General features: G+C 56.4%; 1 protein-coding gene across 3 annotated transcripts; it reads right to left on the reverse strand.

Moving 5' to 3' along the window:
* Window positions 1–737: 737 nt before the first annotated feature.
* STRA6 (signaling receptor and transporter of retinol STRA6) lies at window positions 738–24,657 on the reverse strand. Of its 3 annotated transcripts, none has more exons than XM_055418163.2 (19): window positions 24,493–24,657; window positions 23,576–23,708; window positions 18,483–18,549; window positions 18,111–18,196; window positions 16,778–16,917; window positions 16,155–16,178; window positions 15,805–15,971; window positions 14,327–14,449; window positions 11,890–11,957; window positions 11,631–11,707; window positions 11,298–11,359; window positions 10,242–10,404; window positions 6,343–6,418; window positions 4,966–5,099; window positions 3,630–3,747; window positions 3,440–3,541; window positions 2,627–2,790; window positions 2,227–2,376; window positions 738–1,570 (listed from the first exon to the last, which is right to left on the reverse strand). In XM_055418163.2, exons 1-19 carry the CDS (start codon window positions 24,536–24,538, stop codon window positions 1,401–1,403), a joined length of 2,070 nt encoding a protein of 689 aa, XP_055274138.2. In that variant the 5' UTR covers window positions 24,539–24,657; the 3' UTR covers window positions 738–1,400. The 3 variants fall into 3 exon arrangements, with proteins under 3 accessions (XP_055274138.2, XP_055274139.2, XP_055274140.2); XM_055418164.2 differs by having other exon boundaries at window positions 23,576–23,755; window positions 24,493–24,650; XM_055418165.2 differs by having other exon boundaries at window positions 23,576–23,736; window positions 24,493–24,636.
* Window positions 24,658–25,437: the final 780 nt, after the last annotated feature.

A 25,437-nucleotide genomic window follows, 5' to 3' on the forward strand; every position in this document is an offset into this window, starting at 1 on the left:
CATTAGCTGTACAGACATCTCTTGAAGCCCCACTGATCCAGGTGTGTGGGGTGGCCACATTTGCCCCACTCTCGGTAGCCCCAGCCCTAGAGTAGTCCCCACCTCAGCCAACCCCCAACAGGAGCAGGGGAGCCCCTCAGCGGCCCTTCCCTTTGCAGGCCAGTCTCCTCCCACCTCCGTGTTTGTGTGTGTCTGTGTGTGTGTTAGTCACTCAGTCGTGTCCAACTCTTTGCCACCCCATGGACTGTAGCCCACCAGCCTCCTCTGTCCATGGAATTCTCCAGGCAAGAATACTAGAGTGGGTTGCCATTTTCTTCTCCAGGGGATCTTCCTGACCCAGGGGTTGAGCCCCAGTCTTTTGCATTATAGACAGATTCTTTACCCTCTGAGCTACCAGGGGAGCACTCCTCGACCCTAACCTCTATACTCTTATTCATATTGCTTTCTCGTGAAATCTCTCCTCCTCCCCAAATCCTGCCCATTCTTGAAGACCCAGAATCAGTCCTACTTCCAAAGCCCACACTCTCATAGCTCAGGGGTGGCACCTGGGTCCCCAGTCTTTCCACCACCCAAAGGGATGTGGCCACAGGTTCTCCTCTGCCCTCTCCACCCAGCCCAGCATGTGACCAGAATACCCCAACCCCACCCAAGCCCCACACAGTGTTGATTCACTGAGAGTCCGGGTGGTTTCCCCCACATATCCCCCGCCCTCCCACCCCCAACCTCAGGAGGACTGCTTCTCAAGCACAAGTTTATTACAGAGAGCACACTAACCTCTTTCATAATCTCTAAGGGCATACCAACTACAAAAATATCAGGCTCTCAAGTGTGGCCATCTCGGTGTGGGGCCTGGTTGAGCCATGACTTTGCTGTGGGGTAGGAGCCCATGACTTCCTCCTGGGCTGTCTTGCAAGCCATGAGGGCCTCCAAAAGGAGAGGGGGAAGCTGCAGGAGACAGGAGGCACTGCGTCTCATTGCGGTGGTGAGGTCTGTCTGAAGCTGGCCAAGCTGGAAGGCTAGACTGTCCTGGCCTGAATCACCAACCCTAGTCAGGAGAAGGCTTCAGGGAAGCCTGGAGGCTGGTGGCAGGGAGGGGCCTGGACCTGCTTCCACTGCTTTCTGGACCAAGAGGAAAACCACCACTTGCCTTCTCCAGAGCCCTCACTGGCTTCCCAAGGTCAAGAGGGGCAGACCAGAGCCTTCCCAAGGCTCGAGGCTCATAGTGCTGCCAGACTTCCATCCAACCAGAGCGACCCCCGGCTGGTTCCGCTAAATACCCAGGACCTGTGGGCAGAGCTGAGACCAAGCAGAGGGCTGCCATGGCCATGGTGATGATGCTGGGAGAGCCGGGCAGGGATGGGCTGGGAGGCAAGGACACGGAAGTGTGGCCTTCCCCCGCCTCAGGGCTGGCCACCATTGGCCCGGGCACCCGGCAGGGCTGTCTTCCGGAAGGCCTGCAGAGCTGGGTTGTGCAGCAGCGTGTATGCCAGACCCCAGCGAGCCCTGCCTTGGCGGGCCCTGGGCCCTGCTCCCTTGGCCACCAGGTCCTTGGTCTGTAGCAGCTGAATCCCTGAGAAGAGGCCTTCTGTGAGTCACTCAACAAACACCCAGCCAAAGCCCGTCCTCCCCCCACCACCAAGATGGGGGCAGAATCTGAAAATCGCACATGTAGAGTGGGGGAGGTTGACGAGACAGGGGCTCCAGGTGCTATTCCACAGGGTGGGAAGCCGGGAGAAGTGTGGGGCTGCAGAAGGGGTTTGTTCAAGCTCGGGTGGTCATCCTCTGGGTGGCCGGTAGGAGAGGGAGAGGAGGAGCTCTGCGGAGGGGACTGGAGGCAGGGCTGGGACAAGGGACTGGAGCCAGCTCAGTGTCCCCCTGCCTGCTGCACCCCGGCTGTAGGGCAGTGGAAGGGAGGCTGCTCAGAAGGAGAGTAGGGTGGTGGGGGTGACAGAGTCCCTTAGCAAGACAGCGGACTCATTCCCCAAGTGAGAACTAAGTGTGTGTGCACACATGTGAGAGTGTGTGTGTGTTAGTATCAAGGAAACAGTTACCCTGAGACGGCCCAGGAAAATTCTCACTTCTCTCCCACAGGCAGCCCGGAGAGGAAGGAAGCATTTTCCCGGGCCTCTCTCCCTCGCCTGTGTTGGAGAGGGCACATGCCTTCCTCCTGGGAGAAGCCAGGTGGGTTCAACTCCCCCCCCACCAATCCCCAGTGGAAAGGCGCACCTTCCTCTTCCTCCCCCAGTCTGAGGCCATCCTGGGGGGTCACGCGGGGCTGGGGCCTCTGAGTTCGCAGGAGCAGGGCACAGAAGGCCGTCACAGCTGGGTGTGACTGGCTGACCTCCATCTTCAAGAAGTTGCAGTATGTGTGGTAGCCTTGCAGGGGGAGGCAGCGCTAGTCGGGGAGGGCCCAGACAGCCCGTAACACAGACCCGGGGAGTGTTCTGTGCCCCCTGCATGCGAGCGCCTGGACCCCTGAGCACATGTACTGCGGGTGGCCCCCTGCACATACCCACGGCGCAGGGTTACGGACATCCTCCAGGGAGACTAGGTCAGGGCATACCCTCCCTCCCTGCTTGGCCAGCCCGCGCATCCCCTACCTTCAGCTCCTGCCCAGTGACCTTACCGGGGTCGAGAGTGGCGGCTCTAAGCGGCAGCAGGCTGAGGTCCATCCGGCCGAGGTGGACGGCGTTGTAGAGGGCGGAGAGGAGCACTCTCCAGGCAGCCGCCATGGCGCCCAACAGCATGTTGACGGGGAAGAGAAGGAAGGTGGCTGCATAGAGTGCTCGCCTATGGTCAGGGAGAGGAGGGCTGAGGCACGACCCCACACAGAGGCTCTTCCTCGGGGTCAACGTCAGGCTGAGATGACCACAGCTGCCGCGTGTTTACTGAGTACACCTCTGTGCGCCCGCCTTGGGCCTTATGTCTGCTCTCTTAACCCAGCTCACCCATTCCCCCCATCTGGGAGGCCCAGAGAGATGGGGTGACTTAGCTAAGGCTGCCTAGCTGGTCAGTGGCAGATTTGGGGTTTCACTCCAGGCCCACCTGTATCTTTCTATGATCCTGGTGTCTCCCACCTCCCTCCTCTGGGTCCCTTGTCCATGACTCTAAGCCTCTCCTAGGGCCAGGATCTCCCACAGCCTAGCAGAGAAATGACATGGCTATTAACCTCCTTCCTGCAAAGGGGAGAGCAGGGTTGATCCCCAAGACAGGGAAACTCAAGGGAGTATTTCTGGCCCTGTGACAGGTAAACAAGCATTCTGAACTAAACTGGGCCACGGCCGCCTCTATCTGTGGATAAGGCGAGCTCTTTTTACCACCTGCTGGGGTTCCCTGTTAGAGAAAGAGGAAAGACGGCAGTGGAGGGAGAAGGGCACAGAGAGACAGGGAAGAAGCGGCCGAGGGCCTGAGGGAGCCACAAGCCCAGGAGCCACCTCACCGGTTGGTCAGCCCCGGGCATTCATGGTGAGTGTCCAGGAAGACCCAGTGGGCAGCCACGTTCTGCAGGGTCAGAGCCAGGACCAAGGTCAGCCAGAAGGGCCTGTGGGAGGTGAGGGGATGGGAAGGGTGTCACTGTTAGTGGCCCTTGGGGAAGGCATCCCAGAACCCTCAGCCCCTTCCTCACTCACCACGAGGATTTCAGGTAATGGAGGAGCAGGAGGTTCCTGCCGTGGAGCATGGGCATGAACACCAGGAAGGCCAGGGTCAAGGTCCCCAGGAAGAAGAGGATCTGCTGTACCAGGAGTCCTGCCAGCATTGGGAGGACAGGCGCAGGCATCAGCCCACCCCCACCACTCCCAGGCACTCAAAGCTTTGGGATCGGGTAGACCCGGTTTCAGATCCCTGCTCTGCTGCTGTTTAGCTGTGCCACCTTGAGCAAGTTACTTAACCTCTCTGAGCCTTGGTTTCTTCCTCTGTAAAAAGGGGAGAGCGGCCCCTACCCAGGAGGACCGTGCTGGGGAGGGAGGGAGACAGAATCTGTGGCCACTCTTGGAAAACCACAAAGTGCTTTGCAAATGTTATTTTCCCCCCAATTGCTCCTGCATCTTTGAGGACAAGACAGTATTTGAAATTAATGTTTACATTCCTACTGGCCAGAGCCTGGCCCACGGTAGGCACCTGAAAGCTGTCTATTGAAATGATGGGCTAATTGTTTACCTGGGATGTGTACAAAAGGGCTTCAGAGACTTAAAATTTACCCATTCAAGGAATTATGACTTTTAGTGTTAACCTTTATCATCTTTTCCCACCTTACCCAGAGAGGTGAGAACTGAAAGAAGCAGCAGGAAGGGAAATCAGGTCCTTGCTGGCTTTAGTCCACTCACATTTGAGAGGACTTTACTCACTGCAGTGTCCAAGGGAAGAATCAGAAACTTGGAGCATGGAAGGGTCCATGAAGTCCATCTAGTCCAATTCTCTCAGAGTAGGACCCCCTTTGCAGCCCCCAATAATGGCCACATAACCATGCTAGTGGAGGATGGGGAAGCCTGGCGTGATACAGTCCTTGGGGTTGTAGAGAGTCGGATGTGACTTAGCGACTGGACAATAGTATCAGTCATGCTTGAATACTCCCAGTGACAGGGATCTCATTACCAACTGAGAGCCCATCATGATATAGTCCTCCCTTACAAAAGCAGGAATGTGGCTCCTTCAACTTTCCAGCCCTGGGTCACCCTCTGTGCTAACACCTAGTGGCACCCAGGAGCCAACCTAGTGATGGATGTTCTTTCACCAAGGGCTCCTGCACCCAACCCCTCCCTCTCATCCCACCTGTGTGGACTCCCTGAGGGCAGGGGAGGCAAGGTGGTTCCTTCCTTTTGCTTTTACCCAGAGCCAGCTCCAGCACAGGCAGACCCGCAGGGGCAGCCAAGACCTGCAGCTCATTCCCTCCCCTACTCAGGCCAGCGTCTGGGGTTGGATGGAGGTCAGTGCTGAAATCAGGTGGAGCGGGTGAGGGGGGCTCACCAAGGCAGGTAAAAGCAGTCTGGTAGGCAGTGAAGCTCATCCAACAGAATATGGCCTGCCGGGAGGGGCGGGGGCTCTGGGTCAGGGGGCCTATGTCCAGGGCACCCCCTCGGTGCAGAGCTCGCAGGTTGGTCCTAGGGTGGGAGTGAGGAAGGCAGGGATCTCAGGGAGCACACATGCCTCCTTATTCCCAGCTCTGGGCCAGCCTCTGGCTGAACTCCCAGTCTAACCCACAGCCATGGGCAGGGAAGCCCAGGGCTGTGGGAGCCCAGTGGAGCCGACTAACCCAGCCTGGGAGGTCAGGGAGGGCTTCCCAGAGGAGGTGATGTCTGAGCTGAGTCTTAAAGGATGAATAAGAGTAAGCTGATAGGTGGTGGGGCAGGGATCAAGGAAGACAAATTAAAACAGAAGACTCAACCTGAGCCAAGTCAGGAAAGTGAGACATAGCAGTATGGACGGAAAATGGCTTGCAGCTCAGCCACCAGGGCAGGAGGCCAGGTTCCAGGTAGGCAGAGGTTTGAGCCTTAGCCACCTGACACGAAGAGCCGCCTCACTGGAAAAGACTCTGATGCTGGGAAAGATTGAAGGCGGGAGGAGAAGGAGGTGACAGAGGACGAGATGGTTGGAAGGCATCATTGACTCAATGGGCATGAGTTTGAGGAAGCTCTGGGAGTTGATGAAAGACAGGAAAGCCTGGAGTGCTGCAGTCCCCGGGGTTGCAAAGAGTCAGACACAACTTAGCAACTGAATGACGACAACAAGTTGCGCCAACCCAGTAAGAAAAGATCCTGGAGCAGGAACCCTGAGGCCTGATCAACGTAAAGCACGGGAGCAGCTCCCTGCTAAGTCCCTGGGCCTCCCCCCCACCCAGCCTACTCCCACCCAGAACCTTCTCTCCTCCTCTGCTCACGCTTCTTCAGCGCTCCTTACCATTCTCCATGGAAGGGCGAGGTGGGCGGCTTGGCATTCAACATCCCACAGGAATCTCTGCGGTGCCCCGGGCGCCAGCCGGCCCAGCCCCTCACCCACACTCACACTTGCTCTTGCTCACACAGCTCCTCCCGCCCATGGCACCCTGCCTCCCTCGTCTCCCAGTAGGATGCCAGCTCTCCCGTGTAACCCCTCCTCAGAGGACAGACTCCACACTTCAGCCCTTCACCAGCCATGCCCCGCGTTACTCACGGACGTTTCTCCAACCAGACAGGGCCACCACACCTTCTCCACCCACCGCAGGGCAGCTGGCCTCAGGGACAGCTCGGTCCGGCAGGCATTCTCCCTCCTTCCAGTCCCAAGACTTTCTCCTCCTGGGTCAGGGGTCCTGCAGGCCCCACCCCTCCCCCACATCTGTATCAGGGGGTGTCAGAGGCAGCCACTGACCTGTGTGTCGCCAGCGAGTGGACCAGCATGAGGAAGGAGAGCAAGCAAGACAGGACCAAGGCCGAGATGTAGCAAACTGGAGACCGAAAAGGAGCAAAGTGGGAGGTCAGGGCCTGGGGCGGGTCTCCTGGGAACCTCTGAACTGCTGCCGAGGGGGTAGCTGGGTGGGAGTTACCCCCACCCCACACCCACACTGAGCGGAGGCCGCTGGTCACTTTCCCTGTTCTCAGATCTAGTGTAAGTCGACAACTTCGGTTGACCCATACTGCCAGGTGACATCTGGTGGCCAGAATGGGAGAGGCCAGCTCTGAGGTTGCAGACGTGGCCCTCACCCTGGCCTTGCTGCTTCTACTGCTGTGTGGCCCCCAGTGAGGGACTCCATGGGGGTCTGCCTGCCTGGTGTCTGCCTCCAGCTCCATGACCTCCTGGCTGTGAGGTGTCAGGAGACCATTCCATCGCCCAGCCTCAGCTTGTCCATACCAGGCACACCGCTGGGCTGCCCATCTGCCAGCATGTTGTGAACCCTAAAATCCCATCAAGGCCTGCATCAGTGGCCTTGGTTCAGAGCACAGAAGAGGCGAGCACCCATCAGTGTGACCCGAGTCCATCAGAATGAGGGACATAACCGATGCTACCCATCTCCTCCTCAACTCCCCATCCACCCTGGCCAAGAGTTCCTTGTATCAGCAGCAACGGGGAGAGAATGCGTGGTGTGTTGTGAATAAGCCTGGTCTTTAAGCATAGCAGGGCTGCAACCCTTCCACCCTATATCCACAGCCAGTCTCACTCAGTACCCTCAGAACAACCCCACGGGAGAGGCCCAGGGAGACGTGGGGCCCACAAAGAAGCTGAGACTCACAGCTGATGGGCTTGCCCCACCAGCCACACCACTTGGAAGTTATAGAGCAGGTTGTGCAATCTTTTGATCTAGGATAAGCCTGGGAGGTCTGCACCCTGATCTCATTAGTCATCTGAGGGAAGTGTTCCTGGTTCCCGTCAGAGACTCAGGAGGGGAGCAAACACACATGGGAGAGGCAAGCACTGGGTCCTTGCAGCCACAGGTACTGGAGATGTGGGTCTTATCACTGAGAGCATATTAGGATCACCTGGAGCTTTTCAGTTTCCATGGCCCAGGGACTTCTAGTGGCCCAGTGGTTGAGAATCTGCCTTGCAATGCAGGAGACACAGGTTTGATTCCCGGTCAGGGAAATAGGATCCTACATGCTGCGGGGCAACTAAGCCCATGTGCCACAGCTACTGAGCCTGTCCATCACAAGTGGAAAGCTGGAGTGCCACAAGGAAAGATCCTGAATACTGCAACTAAGACCCCACGCAGCTAAAAAAACAATTAAAAAATTCCCGTAGCCCAAGCTGCGCCCCAGAGCACTTAAGTCAGAATTTCTGGGCATAGGACCCAGGCCTTAGCTTTTGGGAAAGCAACCCCAGTAATTCCAACGTGCACTCAGGGTTGAGAACAACTGAACTGGGTTTTTGCTTTTTTTTTCAAAGTCAGAGCCTTAATGATTTCTTTGCGTCAACAGTTAATTGAAATCCATCAGGCCAACCAGCATGTGTAGAGTGCCTGCTACAAATGGTTCTCAAACTCAGTCTTATATTTGAATCATGGAGGAGGCTTGTCCAATCAGAGGCTGGGCCCCACCCTCCAGGTTTCTGAAGTCTGACTAGAGCCTCGGGATGTCTTAAGTTACCAGGTGATTCTCAGGCACAGACAGGAGCGAGGATGACCGCTACAGAAACCGGGGGCCACTGTGCCTGCCCCTGGTTCAGTCGTGCAAGGAGCAGAGGGGGGCCCTTTACTGAACAGAAGCTAGAAGAAAGCCCTGGGCATGCGCAGCTCTGTTCCGCTCTGTCTAGAGCCCTGCCCTCCTAGAGCCAACATGGTACCAGAAAAGATACACTCTGGACCGTCTCTGCCAGGAGGCAGGGAGTTTGCCTGATGAGCCTGCCAAGGTGAGTGAACAGTTAACTAAGGGGAAGAGTTATCGAACCCCCTGAGCCCCAGCCCGGCCTTTGGTCTCCAGCTGTCTACCTCTCGCTCCTCTCCCTCGGCTGGTTCCTAACATGGTTCCCTCCTAATCCTGGTACTCATAAAATCTTCCTGCTCTTTGCTTCCTCTGGAACTCTGCACCTTCCCCCTTCTGGGCCCAGGTTTTGTGGATCAGTCTGTCTCCCACACCCAATCAGGAGCCTCGAGGACAAAGATGCCTTTAGCGCTTCAACACCCATTTTGCAGGTAGGGAGATTGAGATCCAAAGGCGTAAACGGCTTGCCCAGGACACATAGCTGGTAAGTGATGGAGCACAAATTCTAATCTAGCTGGCCTGACTCAGAGTGCGAGCTTTCTGTGAAAGATGCCGGGCTTACGGTCCAGGTGTCAGGTGGGTAGCCCTAAAACAGGCTCTCAAAGCTCAGAAGACATTAGCTTCTTAGGCTGAGAACAGACCGAAGCACATCAGATCTCATCTCAGTTCTACCCCTGGCTTGCTGAGTGCTTAGGGCATATCCCTAAACCTCTTGGGCCTCAGTTTGCCTTGTCTGTGAACCAGAAAGGTAAACACTGATCTACTTAACTCCTGCTTCTGAGGAGACTCAGAGTGGGAGCATTTGGGCTTGGAAACTGCAGCATGTGATTGTAAGTGGCAGGTGTGTTGAGTAGAAACCAAATCCCCTGTCCTAAACATGTCAGCCTCTAGATTTCCTGCTCTGTGAGAGGAGATCGATGATGCTGACCCAACAGGGCTGCTGTGAGCAAGGTCTGAGCTTGGATATGGACTGATAAGGGTCATGTCTGCTCCTGCCTGTGGCTCAGATTGCGACCAACTTGGAAAATCTTGGAGATGTCATTTTAGCCCATCCAGAGCTTGTCACCTGAGGGCTTCAGCCACACTTCCAGGACAGATTCTGGTAGGGGAGCAGATGCGGTCAGGGAAGGAAGCAGTCACTGCATATACCTCTGCCCACCCCAACTCCCTCCCTGATGGTCTTGGTAAGGAAGAGCTGCAGGGCAGTCATACCTCCACCTGCAATAATGGCAGTCTAAGCTCCAACCATCACATGTTACTCCTCAAGAGCCAGGGTACCTGTGCCAGCCAGAGACTCCCTAGCCAGAAGAAGGTGTAGGCCCCTTGACATCTGACCACCAGGCCCTGACTCAAAGTGGTGGATAGTCCCAGCCTGGGTTAGGAGACTTTGTTCTTCTCTTGGCTCTATTTCTGTCTGGCTGTACAACCTCAGACCAGTTCTTCCTCTTGTGTCAAGTGAGGATGTGTCTCAGTCTCCTGCATAGGGCTGTGGAGGTGAGGTCGGTGGGTAACAGGGCTAAGGGCTAGAGGAGGCATCAGACCACAGAACTGGGGGGGGAGGGGGCGGCTGGTATCGTTTCGGAGCCCAGGAGCTCATTGTCAAGGAAAGGAAGGAGAAAGGAGGTGCCTTGAGGGCAGGGATTGGGAACAGAAAGCATTCGCTCCTCTTGACCCCACCCACCTGCCATAGGATTAGCTCAGAATCCTGGCCCGCCATCCCACCACATTGCCTCCTTTCCTGCTTCCCTCGGAGCCTATGGATGTCCCCTCAGCTCACACACACCATGCCCTCCTCCACCTCCACACCTGCAGAGCAGGGCAAAGTTGCTGGGGGTAGGGGTGGTGGTGGGGGTGAGAGATCCCACACAAGCTGAGAGGGGGCTAGTGAGATGACCCCTTCAGGTCTCAGAGACTCGGAATTGGAAGTTCCAGCCTCCCAATTTGTAGATGAGGCAGCCGAGAATCAGAGAGGGGACGCCCAAGGCAGCGCACGTGTCCGTGGCTCCTGGGACGGAGCTCAGGCATCCCAGCTTGGGTCCCCACTGCGGCGCCTCGGGGGCTCCTAGGAGGCCTCACCTTCTAGAGCCCACAGGTGGTGCTTCACCAGCTCCACCACCTCCTGCCTGTCCTCTGAGAGCACGATCCCAAAGCCGGCCAGCAGGTAGGAGACGTCCGTGGTGATCCCCGCCCTCACCTTCTGGATGGTGGGTACCACGCCCACTAGCAGCAGCAGGGCCACCTGGAAGAACCCCAAAATCAGGGCAGCAGGGCCTGGCACTCCCATCCCAGGATAAGTGTTTTCTGAGACTTCAGGAGATAAACTCCAGCAGCCCACAGGCTGCAGTTCCCATCACTCATCACAGTGCTCTTATCTGTCCCTTAGAGCAGCATCCTCGAGCCTCTAATCAGCATGTTACAGATACGACTTTAATCTCATCAACTCCAGACATGCTTTCAGGCAACACAAGTGCATGTGTGAATCGTCTATCTAAATTTAGTATGAAATTTCCAATTTTTCCATGTTGGAGAAAGCAAAGTGTCCCATAAATGAGCACAGGCATTGAAGCTAGCCAGACCTGGATTCGAATTTTGGCTACCCTGAGATACTGGCTGTAGGAACAAGGCCAGGTCAAATTCATCTCTCAGCCTCAATTTCCTCCATCTATGAAAGGGAGAAGACTCATACCTACCTCCCAGGATTTTCCATTTTTTATCTTTTTTAGGGGGAGGGGTGGTGGTGGTGGTGGTGGGGATTTATCAAACATACATTATCCTACTAAATCTTCCCAACTGAAAGGAAGTAATTCTATTTCCTCCATTTCACAGCCAAACTAAAGGGTTCAGGGATGTTGAGTAACTTGTCCAACATCACTTGAGATAAATAAAGGAGCAAGGATTTAAATCTATGTTTACATGACTCCAAAACTCATGCTCTGACCCTGTATGAGCCTAACAAGGGTTAGCATCCCCTCCCTTCTGGGTAGGCCAGCATTCCCAAGATGGCCAGAAACAACAGGATAGGATTATGAGTGGAGGTCTTGGAGAGCTGAGTGAGGAAGCCTGGGTCATCTCAGGGTTGGGGGTTAGGAGTAGGGGTCCAGAGGCAAATGGCATGACAGAGGCAGGACATACCTGGTAGATGGCCGTCCCTGTCAGGGTGACTGACAGCACCAGCTTCAGGGGGAGTCGGAATCCTGCAGTCCCCAAAAGGAGGGGCATGGTGAACCCCAGCACCACCCAGGCCCCGGAGCCCCCTCCCGCCCAAAGGACCCAGGAACAGGACCAGGGCTCAGAGGATCCTGGACCACCAAGGCCAGTCAGGGGCTTCCCCTTGTCGCAAGCTGGGGTTGTGGCTCCTGATGACAATGGTACTAAAGGTAGGAGCTGGCTTTCTACAGCAGCTGTTCTGTGTGAAGGAGGGGTGAGGTCACCTGTCACTCTTGACCTCAGCTCCCCACCCCATACCTCGCTGTGGAATGTAGATGGAGTGTCTGAAGTAGATCCAGGCCCGGGACGCGAAGCCATGCTTGCAGGTGTGGGAGCTGAGGAGAGACCCAGGCAGGGGGGAGCTCTCAGGAGAAGCTCCTGCCCCGAGCCTGGGCCCCGGGGTCTGGTTGATTCTTCATCTCTGCCCCACCATGTGGCCCAGTGCCAACCTTCCAAACAAACCTGCCTGCCCAGGCCTGCACATCCCCCAGGCCAAAGGATGTGCCTGGAACCTCACCTGCTTTTCAGCTTCTTCTGGCAAAGGAGGGTCCTCAGATATTCTTCAGAGTAGCTGCTCTGCAGCCCCTGTGGGGACAGAAGGACAGGAAATGGGACCTGTCTTGAGCCATCCCTGGGACCCTGGCTCAGGGTACCATAGTGGGCACCCAGTGGGTCCCCCATACAAACCTCTTGGCTGTGGTAGAGTACAGAGAAAGGGCACCTTGTGGGGATAAGGACCATGCCCCCCAAAGCTGCCCTCCCCTCCTCCTTAAATAAAAAACTAATCCGTCTCCTAGCTAAGAACTCTCAATGCTGGCAAAATTTTTCTAAGGGCTATTTCCAACCCTCCCCGGCTTTACTCAGTCTCTTCACATCACTGCTTTCCTCCTGGCCTTCTGGCCTTCGCTAGCTGAGACGGCGGCGAAAGGGAGACTACGTCCCACGAGTCTATCCCTGACCAGGACACGGGCTGGGCCGTTTTGGGTCAGACGCCCCAGGGCTCTCCTACTCCAGGGAGATCACAAGGGTGACCTGATTTGTCTAAGCCACATTCCAGGCCTTAAGCTGCCTGCCAAGTGGCAGAGGCCCACAGTAAGATGTGGTGAGCCCCTGGCCCCTGATCATTTGGAAAATATAGGCCAAGTCACCCATTGCCATGGGAACCCTGGGATCCAGGGCAGGTGTGGATCAGCTCAAAGAATGACTGGGTCCTTTGAGGATTAAAACTCTTTGACCAAGGGCCAAAGAGGATTTTATTTCTCCTAAGACTTCCCCAGAGGGAAGGCGTGCAATGGAAGGAGAGGCTGAGAAGATCCCCAGGAGAGGAGGGAAGGGGCTGAGCAAGGCAGGGACGTGCCTGGTGTATCCTGGGGAGCCGCCCCCCTCCTCTGAGCGCCTGGAGGGCAGTAGTGACAAGTACCGAGGACCCTACTGCTACCCTGTGAGCATGAAACCTGCAGTCAAGTGGGCCAGCAGGGGATCCAGGGCCACCCTGGAGACGCTGAGCCACCTGCCTCTTCTCCCCTCCTTGGGGACCTCACTCCTTCTCTGATTTCAGTCCCAGCCCCTCTGTTGAGCTCCAGGCCCAGGGTCCGGCTGCCCGCCAGACCCCTCGGCACCACACATGCACAGCTGTACACCGACCCCCGCACACCTGCTCTCATCCAGGGCTCTGTATGTCGCCAGGAACTGGCGCCACCACCCACCTGCTGTCTGTCCTGGATGCCACCCTTCAAGCCTTTCCTTCAACCTCCTCATCTGCAGAGCAACCAGCCCTTTGCATCTCTGTGGGGTAGTTTACCTCCTCCCCCTGTCTCACCAGGAACAAACTCGACCTCTCCTCCACCCATGCTCTGGGATTGCAATTCTCACACTGCACTGTAAATATATGTCTCTGTATCCATCGCCTCCAGATCGCTGGGAGCCCTGGAAGTCCAACACAGGTCACCCAGCTGAGTCCGTAGCCCCAGTCCAGGACCTGGCATAGGATAGGTGCTTGGAGAATGGAGAATATGATTGCTATATCTTGTAAGAATTATCTCTTGCCATGATATATTCATCCACACACCCACCTACCCAAAACTTCAGAAATATTTGCTGAGTGTCTACCATGTCTACCTTCTCTACCATGATGCTGGGAAAGTTTGAAGGTAGGAGAAGGAGGTGACACAGGATGAGACGGTTAGATGGCATCACTGTGTCAATGGATGTGAGTCTGAGCAAACTCTGGGAAATGATAAAGGACAGGGAAGCCTGGCGAGCTACAGCCCATGGGGTCACAAAGAGTCAGACACACTGAACACCTGAACAGTAACTCATGTGCTAAGACCTGCCCGATGCTGCAAATCATGCAAGAATGAAACAGATCCAGCCCATCTCTGCAACTCACACTCTTTGTCATGCCTGCAATGCCTTTCTATCTCCCTACAGATCCTCCCTGTCTTTCAGTCCCTGCAATGTCTACTTCCTCCAGGAAGCCCTCCAAGCATGACTTAGTTCTTCCAGCCCTTCCCTTTATCCAATGCTATCCAACCTAGGGTTGATTCATAATGCAATTCTGCCCCGGGTGCTCCCTGAATCATATCAGCATCTGCAGAGCTTCTATTAGGCCCAAGGCCCTGGCCTGTATCATTTCTCCAGCTGGATCCTCCATGTTCCAGAAATAGAGCTATGAGTTCCCTGTCTTCCAGCCCACTTCTCCTTTGTTGAGTCCCCACTCTGCAAACAGCTCGGTGCCCCAGGCATCCTGGGTGCCAGTCGAGGGCCTGGCTTGGCCTTTGCTTGGGGAGGGAGGACTCATCAGTCCCTCAGCGACTCAGCAAATGTTTTCCGAGCACCTGTTATGTTCTAGGCCCTACACCAAGCATGACCACATATAGGAGACCAAAAGACCTGGGTGAGTCCAGGGTGTCTTGAGTGCTGAGTACAAGCCTACCCCAGCCCTGCGCCTTTACCTTGGAACCCGTGGCTGCCCCATGACTGAAGCTTCTCACCAGCTGCACTGGGTACCAAAGACTCAGGAATCCGAGGCCCAGAAGGAGAGGCAGCGAGGCCAACAGGGAGTAGTACTTGTAGATCTGAAGGGACGGACAAACACCAAGACACTTCTGCCCCCTTTCCCCAGTCAAAAACTGAGATTCATTTCCCTTCCCAGCCCACAGGGGCCCCTGAAGGTGATCGAGGGTGCGTGGGAAAGCTGCTGGTTCTATCACTACCCTACAACCCGGCCACTTGGCACCGACTCCTACTTCTTCTCTGGCCCCACAGAGGTGCTTGCCCCTCCCCCAGGCCCCTAGACTACCCAGGCCCTTTCAGGAGCCAAAGGGAGGATGCTTTGTGAGTCCCTCCTACCCACCCCAGGGGACTGCCATGGGACCTGAAACAGGAGACAGCCACCTTCTACGTCCCTATGTTCCTGGTGCTTTGACACTGGCCTGTTTTTTTTTTTTTTTTCCTATTACAGTTTGCAACCTGAGCAACTGTGAAGAACCTGCCCTGCCTCCAGGGGCTGAGGCCCTCCTAGGGTTGAACATGGATTCATTTATTTGTTAATTCCATACGTTTTTACTGAGAGCTTAGTATGTGCCAGGTCCTGGCTGGTGAAAAAGACCAACCAAGTCCTTATTCTCATGGAAACCACCTAAGCTTCAACTCTACCCTGAGGGATTCGTGTTATCCGCTGCATTGATGGGAGCCGCGTAGGGTGGGTGGGGGAACCTGTGCCTCAGAAAGGTCATAAGGTGTTCTCAAAGAACCTGGCACCACCTGGCATCATTGCATATATTTGCTTGTTTGACGGTGTGTCCCCTTCCGGAAAAGGCAGCTCTTGGGATGCCAGGGACTTCATCGGTCTTATTCAGAGCTCTACTCAATGCCTAGAAATGCCCCTGGTACAGAGAATATACTCAAATATGTTTGTGGGATGAACTAAGGAAGGAAGGGATAAGGCTGGATTCAAACTCGGGTTGTCTGACTGTGCAGGCTACACCCACAGCCTTTGGGCTCTGGACCAGGCAGCTTCATACCCTAACCACGCCCAGTGAACCAGGGTCTGAGGTTCTGGAATTCTCTTTTTAGCCCTCTGAGACCATCCCCAAGTCAGTGCTTGCATACTGCAGCTGTCTTCACTCCCTCTCCAGACTGGCCAAGGGAAGTCTGGGCAATTAATAATGGGGAGATTTCAGGGTTCCTCTCCCTCCTTCTCTGCCCCTTCCCTCCCTTCCCCCGCCCAGACAGGAAGCTCCTGAGGGCAGGCCCGGCTGTCTCTCCCACAGAAGGGCCGAGCTTGGAATGAGTTCATGGCTAAAGGCATGAATCCCGTGCCCAGTAGAAGGCAGCAGGGAGGCGTGTAGACAGAGATGAGAGGAGCCTTGCCGGCTGACGCAGCTCCCCCATGCCGCGCTGTCCCGGGCCATCCCGAGTCCGTGGTTACCTTGGGTGACTCAGGACACTCTGCCCTTTGCCAGACCTGGACCCCCAAATGAGCCCAGGACAGCACGCTGCCGAGCAGGTGGGCAGCTCCATGCCTGACGGTGGCACAGGCAGCCAGCGGATAGTAGAGGGCAGGGTAATAGAGCAGAGCCAGTATCTTCCACGGCCCTGGAAGGCAAGATAGGCAGAGAGGCGCATGATGGAGGAGCAGAGGTGGGGCCTGGGTCCCGTCCATCCCCACTTCTCTCCTGTCTCTATCTTCCCAGCCCCTTGGCTGATTCAACAGGCAAGAGCCCCACATTCAAGCCAGGCTCTTGACTAGTATCACCTCTGTGATCTTGGGCAAGTTACCTCTTGAAGTCTCAGCTTCCCCATCTGTAAAATGGAAATAACAGAGCATATTAGCATAGATCAAAGGAAAAGGTATATGTAGGGTACATAGCACCATGCCTGAGTTAGTACTAAATAAATCCAGCTACTGTTTTATTAGTGTTCCCATCTCTGACCTTTGGCCTCCACCACTGTAGAATGGAGCTAACATCTGCACTTTGTGGAGTCCTTGTGAGGATCAGATGACCTAAAGAGGCCACGTTGGAGGGTGGTGGCTCCTCTGGATGGCGGCTGTGCTTTCTGTCACCACCTCCTCAAGCCCAGACCAACTCTCCAGGACCCCTCCCCAGTCCCCTCCGCATGCTCCTTCATGTTCACGGGACTAGGCTGTCTGGGGTCTGGGGGACTCAGCCTTTGCCCCCTCACCCAGGGGAGTAGAGTTTTTATACAGGAGCAGAGAGGGCAGCATTAACCCAAGGATGGAGCAACAAGATTCCAGGCACAGTGGTGGGACAGTTGGCGAGGGTGATAGGACAGCGTCTTCTGGGCAATGGCTCATGACTGGGATCAGGAGCCCCAGTGCTCTGGATTCCTACCCGCCCCCTGCCGTCCAGCCAGCCCGGGGTGTTAGCCATGCTGGGTACCTCGGCCGGGTAGTGAGGCGAGGCTCAGGAAAGGCAGTGGGTCCTCGGTGGGAAGCAGCAGACACAGGGAGCTGAAGAGGACCATGAAGACGGCGGCAGGCACTGTCCAGGGCCTGTCCCCAGCCAAGAAATCCACAGGGCTGGTACAGAGCAGGGGCAGGACAAGAAGAAGTCACTCAGGCCCTGCACGCCCATTACCACCCCGTGTTCGAAACACTGGGGAGGTGGAATCCTTCCCCTTTCCAGATGGGGAAACTGAGGCCCCTTCATGTATTCATTCCACAAATATCTGTGGAATGCCTCCTACAGATCCAGACCCGGGCCCTATGGCAAGTGACTCAGGAACACGCCCCCCTCCCCCCTACACACAGACACAGAAGGAACAAGCCTAAGCACTGCTCCCCCCCGCCCACTCTGGAAGCTTCAGGAAACGGCCGCCTCCACACTAATTGGTCTGTCTGGGCTGGCAGACCTTCAGAGAGCTGGAGAGTCACAACATCCTTATGCAACGGCCACCGCCCTGGCCTGGGAGTGGCCCCAGGGCAGAGGGCAGACAGCGGGCACGGTTATCCCAGGAATTGCCCCTCTGAGCTCAGAGCAAGCCTCTGAGACCCTCTGCTTCGGTGCTCCAGCTTGCCTCCACGCCCAGAGGGCTCTATCCTGCTTCGTTCTCCCCTGGGCCCTCCCCTAGGCAGGGCAAGGTCTTTTTCCTGGCCAGCCAGTGCAGCAAAAATCCCCGGCTCATTCCCGTCAAAACCAGCATGGCAGGCCCCACCTCGGTGTGCAGTTCTGAGTGCAAGGCTGTCTACACTGGGGAGCCACCTCCCACCTCCCCCGATTCTTCAGTCTCTCCCACACATGTCTGTCCAGTCCCAACTCTTCAGGGTAACCCCCACCCCAGGCTCTGGGATTGCAAGGCTGAAGGAGGCAGAGGGAGAAATTTCAGCCAGAGGGACTGGAGGTCAGTCCCTCATAAACCTGTGTCAGGTCTAAGAAATACCCTCAGGGAAGAGGGTGAAGATGGCGTGGAGTGATCATGGCCTGTCCAGACCATGGGTTGCCTGAGGGGGTGTGTCCTGGAGCTGGGCCCTCTTGGGCTTGGTCTCCCTGGGGTCTGGAACAGGAGTGGGTGCCCCTGAGTGGGTCCCTCCCCTTCTCTCTGGGGGTCCCAAGCAAACCTGGAGATCTCGGGGGGAGGGCAGATGGGAAAGCCTCCAGACTGAGAGGATTCTGGGTGTCACTGAGGCCCAGGTACCTAACAACTCACCGCCCTCCCAGAGTGGCCCTGTCAGCTGGGCCCCCCAGAGAGGGGAGCCCGGGCCAAGGCACCAACCTGGGCAGCCCAGGCCTGCCATGTCCACAGCGGGGCCAGAGCTGGCGGCGCCTCACCAGCATGGCCAGCAGAAGCAACACGAGGATCTGAAAGAAGAACACAGAGGCGGGGCTAGGGTGCCCAGACCTTCCCCAGGGGCCCTGGGAGGCCCCTAACCCCCATGCACACTCGGGCAGCATGTTGGGGACTGGCCTGGAGGTGACAGAAGTTTGAGAGGTTAGATTCCGTCTGCATCCTGGTCTGGGTCCCTACCCTGGGAGAACTCCCAGTACCACCACCCCCTACACCCATGTTTAGGCTCCCAGCGTCTCCCTTCACCACCCCAGCCTGCATCCCCCTGTTCAGGCTGGCAGTAGGTCAGTGTGGACTCACCGACAGCACGGCCAGGCAGGTGTGGTAGAGGCCAGGTGGCACGTTGGGCTGGCAGGAAGGGATCAGACTGCAGAGCAAGTGAAGACTGGTCAGGCCGAGGTAGGGAAACCCCAGGTGTGCGGCCAGGTCTGGGGTTCCAGGCTCCCTATGCTGGGGCTCTACTCATCACCTCCCTTGACCCCTCTGATCACTCACACACAGTTCCACCTTCTCAGAGTGGTTCTGGGCCCCATGACCCTACAGGGTACCGGTCCCATACCAAGCCTGAAGGAGACAGAGGGCTTCCAGGGGAAGACATGGGAGAAACAGAATGGCTCAACTCAGCCTTTCTCTCCATCAAGGCTCGCTTCATTCCTCCCTCCTCCAGGAAGCCTCCCGGACTGCTCCAGGTGTCAAAGACCTCTTCTCCAAACTGCGGCTGAGCATGCCACCTGGATCCGGCAATCAAGCACCTGGCTCTGTGATCTGCCTTTCACTCATGGGTATCTGAGTTTGGTCTGTCTGCGACTGGAATGATCTACCTTGGTCTTCCAGAATTTATGTCTCTACTTGTTTTACTTTTGCTAAGGGCTGAGTCATGCATCAGAGAAAGGTAGCAGGTGGAAGCCCTGAGCTCAGGATTGGACCTGAACCTAGAAGAGCAGATAGGATTGGATTCCTGTGGGAGGGTTAGACCTCTGGGTTTGCCCAGCCAGAGCGTGGGAGCGCCAGTAGGAGGGCACCAATGTGGACGGGGCCACCAAGTTCTGGCAGACGAGGCATCAGAGGAAGCCCCTGCTGCAGCTGGGCCTGCCCTGCCCAGGGGTGGGGGTAGAAGGCTCATCCACCCTGCTGGGCTCCTTCCCCTGTGTGGACAAGACGAATCTCAAGGGTGAGCCTGAGGACTCTGCACTAGAACAGCCCAGCCTTCCTGAACTTGGAAATCCCAGACAGTGAGCAGCAGGAAAGAACCCAGTCCCGTGGGCTTGTCCTTCGGGTGGCAGGGTACAGAATAAGCCTTTTTTGTGCAACTTCTTGGCCCAGGCAGCGCCAGCCTCTTTCCAAAGCAGAACAGTGCTTGTGGTAGAGTAGGCACCACAGGGGATCAGGTTCCTTCTGTCCGCGCTCAGGCCTCACACACCCCACTTACAACTCTGAGGCACCTTACTGCAGTACGTGGGGTGGGGTTCGGGTGAGGCAAGCTCCCTGACCAGCCCCAAGAGTCCAGAGCCACCACTCCTGGCCATCTTGGCTGGCATCTCATCACTTGACAAAGTCCTACTCAATCCTGCCCCCTGGCCCAGCCAAAGCAGGGGCTTAGCAAACTGTCCCTGGGCAGCCTGACCCTTTCCCATTCATCCTAGACCGGGAGGCACCCTGAAACCCCTCCAGGGCCCTATCTGGGGGAATCACTGGCCTTTCTGTACCACCTGGCACTTGCCTCCATCTACCCTTTATTTAGCTCCGTTTGGCTGAGACTCATGGACCCTCAAATGTTTGAGGTCTGGGCAACAGAAATTTGGCTGAGCAAACGTTTGGCTGATGGCTCATGGTCCCATGTTTTGAGCCGTGGGGCAGGCAAGATGGCACAGACACAAAGAACACCGTGGTAGGGAGGGTGGGAGCTTGACCCTTGAGGAAGCACAAGCAGATGCTGAAGGATGAAGAGCGGGGACATTTGGGGCAAGGCCCCAGGGCGGGTGGATTTGAGTTTGGAGGATGGTTAGCATCTCTTCAGACAAACAAGGGCCAAGGGAGCTCCATGTAGAGGAAAGAGCAGAAGAAAGTGCAGTGACAGGCAGCAGCGAGTGGAACGGGGGCCACACAGGGTTCTCAGCTTGATTGGAGCCCAGAGGGCAGAATGAGAGCCGGTCATAGCATGGGAGGCACTGAGGGTGTTTGAGCAGGACAGTGTTCTAGATTTTAGGAGATTTCTGTGGCTAGATTTGAATAAATACAACAGCAAGGGCCTCCCTGGTGGTTCAGTGGTTAGGAATCCACCTCCCAATGCAGGGGAGGTGGGTTCAATCCCTGGTCAGGGCACTAAGATCCCACATGCTGTGGGGCAACCAAGCCCACACACTGCAACAACTGAGCCCAAGTGCTCTGGGGCCTGTGTGCAGCAACCAAGACCCAAGGCAGCCAAATAAACAAACACTGGAAACAAACAGAACCACCGAGTACTCACTAAGCGTTGAATAAGTGCCATGTACTGCTTGTTCCACATGCTAACTCAGTTATTACCTAAGAGGTGGATGCTATCAGTATCCTCCTTGTGTAAATGAGGAAAACAAGGCTCAGAGAGGCTAGGTGTCTTGCCCAAATCACACAGCTAGTAAAGCACCAGAGCCAGGATTCAAACTGAGGTAGTCTGACTCCAGCAGCCACAAGTGAACAGGATGTGAAAGATAAGGAGAATGAGGAAGTTATTACGTTGAACCATATGAAACTGCCATTTCTTTACATCAAAGACAGTTGAGTATCAGCATTTTCAAATGGCTCAGCGTAAACAGTCTCAGAGGTGTTTAGGAGGAAGAATTGACATGACTTAATGTGGAAGAGCGGAGGGAAGGGGCGTTTCTGGGGTGGCTGTAGGGTCCTGGGCCTTATTGCAAGATGAAGAGTGAGGACCAGGGTCAAATGGAGTCCAAGGAAGCAGAGGCCTGGTACTGGGCAATTCAGAGGTGGTGATGGGCAGTCGAGGCCAGAGGCCAGACTGCCATGTGCTGAGGACAGTGGGACAAAGGAGAAGCCAGAAAACTGTTTCTAGAGTTTGACTCTGAGCGAGAAGCTGCAGAGGGCCCCACCCAGAGCAGAGGGGAGAGCGCAGCTCTGGGGATGAGAGTGTCTGGGGCAGGGGTCTGCAGGCCTGGGGTCCAGGGAGGCCTGGAGCCCTGCTCCCTGGCCCTGTCCCCCTCCCACAGCGGAGTGACCTGCACATCACCCTGGCGTTGGCCTCGCTTGGTAGGAGGGCAGGCCATGGAGGAAGCCTCCCAGTTCCGCCTTCCAGGCAGCCCTTTGAAGTGGTGGGGAGGTGACTGACATCCTGGACAGCTGCCACAGATGTATTTGTGTCCCCAGGCCCTGGCTGGGGAGCTCAATATTGATGACGGGTGGATGACACATGAGCACATGGCAAGTAGCGCCCATAACCTGGCTGGAGGAGATTTTGCGGGGAGGAAAGAGCCAGCCTGGCTTCTATAGATCAATCCTATGTCCAGAGAAGACCCCAGCCAGTGCATCCCATCCCCATCAGACTCACCCCCACCCCCCAACCTCTCCAGCCAGGCCCTGGTGCCAAGGGGGCACTTGGGTAAGTGTGACCAGGAGGTTGAGTCCATCCCGGACACTGTCACCAGTGCCCACGACCCCCACTCCAGCCCAGTGAGGCACAGGGGAAACCCCTGTCCAGAGCTCCTCCAAGTTTGGGGGCACCACCTCACTGGGGTATCTGACTCACACAGGAAGAAGTGAGTCCAAATTTGCCTCCTTGGGATTCCCCTGGGTTCCCAGCTACTAAGTAAATAGGGTCAAACAAAGCTCTTCATTCTCACCTGCAGTAGGAGAAGGGAGCTACAAATGCGAGATGTCACCTACCGCAGAGGTAGTGCAGCTCATCACCCAGTCCCTGCCACGCTTCCGATTTTATTCTAAGGCCACGTCTAAATACCGGAGCCACGGAGCTGGCTGCACGCATCCGGCCCCAGCCAATGTCTGGGCCCTGAGGCGGCTAAGGACACAGCTTCCAACTAAGGCCTTAACTTGGGTGGAAGTCTGTCCTCCTGGGGCTCCTGGGCCCCTCTCCTTTCTTCTGCTTCTCTCAGCTCACACACCACATACACACACACACAGCAGGAACCTGGGGAGCCCTGGGCTTTCAGGCAAGGGAGGTGGGTACATTGTGCTGACAGCAGGACTGCTTCCCAGGTGGTCAGAACCCCAAGTCCTCCAAACAACACTCCTTCCCCCAGGCTGGGGTGGGGCCTCCCTCCCTGCCGGGTGACCCAGGCCTGGCCAGGCCGCAGCCCGGCCCCTGGGAAGGCACCAGAGCATTTTCCCTTCTCCAGTATTGGTTGCTGATGGAGAACAGATGTGCACACATCTAGCTCGACACCGCCCACCCCCCACCCCCAGCCCACCTCACCTTTCCAGTTCCCCAAGCCCTCAGACAGAGCAGGGAGGTGGGGGATGGGGCCGAGGCCAGGAGCAACAACGGGAGAACAGGGCTCCGGGGCCCACGCAGGCCGGGTGTCCTTGGCAGCATGGGGGCACAGGGAGGCCCAGCTCCTCTGCCAGGGTGCCCAGACTAAACAAAGATAGAGGGATCTGGGCAGAGGCAGCCGTGGGCCGAGTCCTCAGGCCACACAGACTTGGGCGGAGGCCGCCTCCCTCCCCTGACCTGGCCCGAGCACTCCTGCTGCAGAGAACTGGATCTCCTATCTTCATGGAGCCTCAGACCAGCCTGCGCCAACAGGGCAGCCTGTTCCCCCAGGCCTCCCCCTGACCCGGGCCTGCTCAGAGAAACTGACGCTAACAGTGTACCCAAGATGGTCACCACAGAGACCAGAAACCCCTTGAAGGCAGGCCCGACTTCCCTCAGCCACTCACCCAGCTTTCTCCATCTTGGCTACAGGCCAGAGTCACCCAGCCCAGGTGGATCTGAGTTTGCACCAGGAGTCTGTTTTTGAAACACCCCACAGGGAGTTCTCTGGTGGTCCAGTGGTTAGGACTAAGCGCTTATCATTGCCAGAGCCCGAATTCAATCCCTAACCGGGGAACTAATATCCCACCAGCCATGTAGCACAGCTCCACCATCCCCCCCAAAATAACAGTCAAAAAGGAAACACACCACACAGGTGACAGTTAGGTGCCTAGCCTGGCCGAGGTCCCCGACCTCAAGTATCTTAACCCCAGCGCGAGGGCTGTTCTCACAGAACAGGGGAGGAGTTGAAACCCAGAAAGGCTATGACTTGCCAAGGGCCCACACGGCAAACGGGCGACAGAGTCCCTCTTAGCAACCCTTGCTCAGGGTCTTTCCCACCCGCCCCCAATATCAGTAACCTCCACCACACCCCACATGCTGACCAAGAAGAGCCAGAGAGAGTCCAACTCACCCCTCGGGCTGGAGCTCCTGGCCACCCTGGGGCTCGTCGATGTACCAGCTGTCATAGGAATCCTCGTCGTCAGCAGCCCCGGAGGAGGTCTGGTTCCCTGCTGCCTGGGTGGACATCCTCCGACCCTTCTCCTCTGACCCCGAACAAGAGGGAAAAAGCCACTACAGATGTGAAGAGAGGCTTAGGGAGAAAAAAAAAAAGAAGAAAGAAAGAAAACCCAAACAAAGAAACGTTTCTCTTTAATCCTAAAGGTTACTTTCTTGCTTTTAGCTCTCTGGGAAAAGCCCGTTTGGGAGTGAGGGCTGCAAGAGGAGGGAAGGGCTTCTCCGTCCCCTCCTGTCCCCTTCCCGCCCAGTCTTGTGCGGTCCTGAAAGAGGCTATTATCCCTTGGGCTTGGTGCCCCCTCGGGGTCCCTGGGCTCCTGCTAGAGCACCTGTCTGTCTCTTTGTGGGACTGGCCACGGGTAGGCTTTGCCTCAAAGCACCATTTTCAAGGAAGTTTTATCCAATCCAAGCTGCCCAAGGAGACCTCCCCCCTTCCTTCCCCTCCTCCCACCCACCCAGATGGACCCTCAGACACACACTCAAGGAAGGACCAGGGAGGAAGAAGCTGCGGAGATCAAAGGGTGGGCGGGCAGCGGGCGGGCTCAGCACACCCGGCTGGACTCTCCCAGCTGGGCTCCTGTCCCCTCCCGCTCTCAGGGGTCCAGCCCAATCCCCTTCTCTTTGTTCAGCTTCCCTGGAGACCATCCCCCAGCCTCAGCCTGCCCCTTGCTAGCCCCTGTGGGCGCCAGTGAAGGGAACATGCCCGGGGTCCTTGCAAGCCCCTCTCCCAGAGGTGGAGGCCTGGCTCCACCGGCGGCCTGAGCCTGGGAAGATCGTGACCTGGAGGGCTGGCACCTGACTGCACCCACATACCTGCCTTCTGCATCTGCCCCAGATCGCTCACACCTTTGCCCAGCATATCTACTGGGCCCCTTCTTACAAGTCAGGCATTCCGGCAACCCAGGGAGACTTCTGGGGCTGGGCCAGGGGTGGAGGCAGGGGAGGGAGCCCAGCCGTTCCTTCTCCAGGAGGAACATGTGTCCCTCGCGGGTAAAACCTTTTTGTTTCTCCAACTTGATTTCACAAGGAGATAACTCACCCCCACAAGGCAGACATTAGTCCTTTAAACTCGAACCAGACCCGCGGGTAGGCAAGAGCCCTGCCTGCCTCCCGCTCCTCCCGGAGAGTGGGGTGTGGGTGAGGGAGGCAGGAGTAGGGGTTCGTCTCCCCTTCCTGGCCCCCAGCTGTGGGTGGGGCTACAGCAACATACAAACGAGGCAGAGAGCAGTTCTCAGGACCCTACTCCCGGGTGGGAGTCAGACCCCCTCCCTGAACTTTTGAGGGTCCCTGTCCTTTCAATACCCCACAGGTGCCTGGGCCACTGCCTTACCCAGCTAAGGCATTCATTTAACAAGCTTCGGAAAAGGACATTTATCTATTTATTGTTTTAACACAAATTCACTGAACACCTACTAAGCACCAGCACTGTTTGGGGCCCTCTGACAGGAATGTCTACAGTTTAGGAGGATGCAGCAGTTTAGGAGGAGGCGGTAAAGAAGCTTGAATCTGACGGTTACAAAGGGAACGCAGATTGCCCTGACGTACACCACAAGAAACTGAATTTGGTCTGAAAGGACGGGTTGGGTGGGCTGCATGGAAGCATGTTCCTGATAGAGGGAACAGCCTGAGTGATGCTCAGAAGGGTCAGAGCTTGAGATCCTAAAAGCTCTCCTTCCAAATTCTGTAGCCAGGCCCACCAAGCGTTCCAGAATTAGGACATGATTTTGCACTGTTGGCCTTGGCTCCTCCCTCTCCTTC

The sequence above is a fragment of the Moschus berezovskii genome, chromosome 21 (genome assembly GCF_049115385.1).
Source record: "Moschus berezovskii isolate FMDL1 chromosome 21, NW_MosBer_1.0, whole genome shotgun sequence".
Taxonomy (NCBI): domain Eukaryota; kingdom Metazoa; phylum Chordata; class Mammalia; order Artiodactyla; family Moschidae; genus Moschus; species Moschus berezovskii.

Excerpts from the sequence above, each read along its gene's own strand:
- STRA6 (XM_055418163.2), bottom strand. The coding sequence starts at position 24,538 with ATGCTGGGCAAAGGTGTGAGCGATCTGGGGCAGATGCAGAAGGCAG. Across the intron at positions 23,709-24,492 it reads GGGGCAGATGCAGAAGGCAG|AGGAGAAGGGTCGGAGGATG; the intron begins GTATGTGGGTGC and ends GTTCGGGGTCAG. Across the intron at positions 10,405-11,297 it reads CAGGGACGGCCATCTACCAG|GTGGCCCTGCTGCTGCTAGT; the intron begins GTATGTCCTGCC and ends GGGTTCTTCCAG.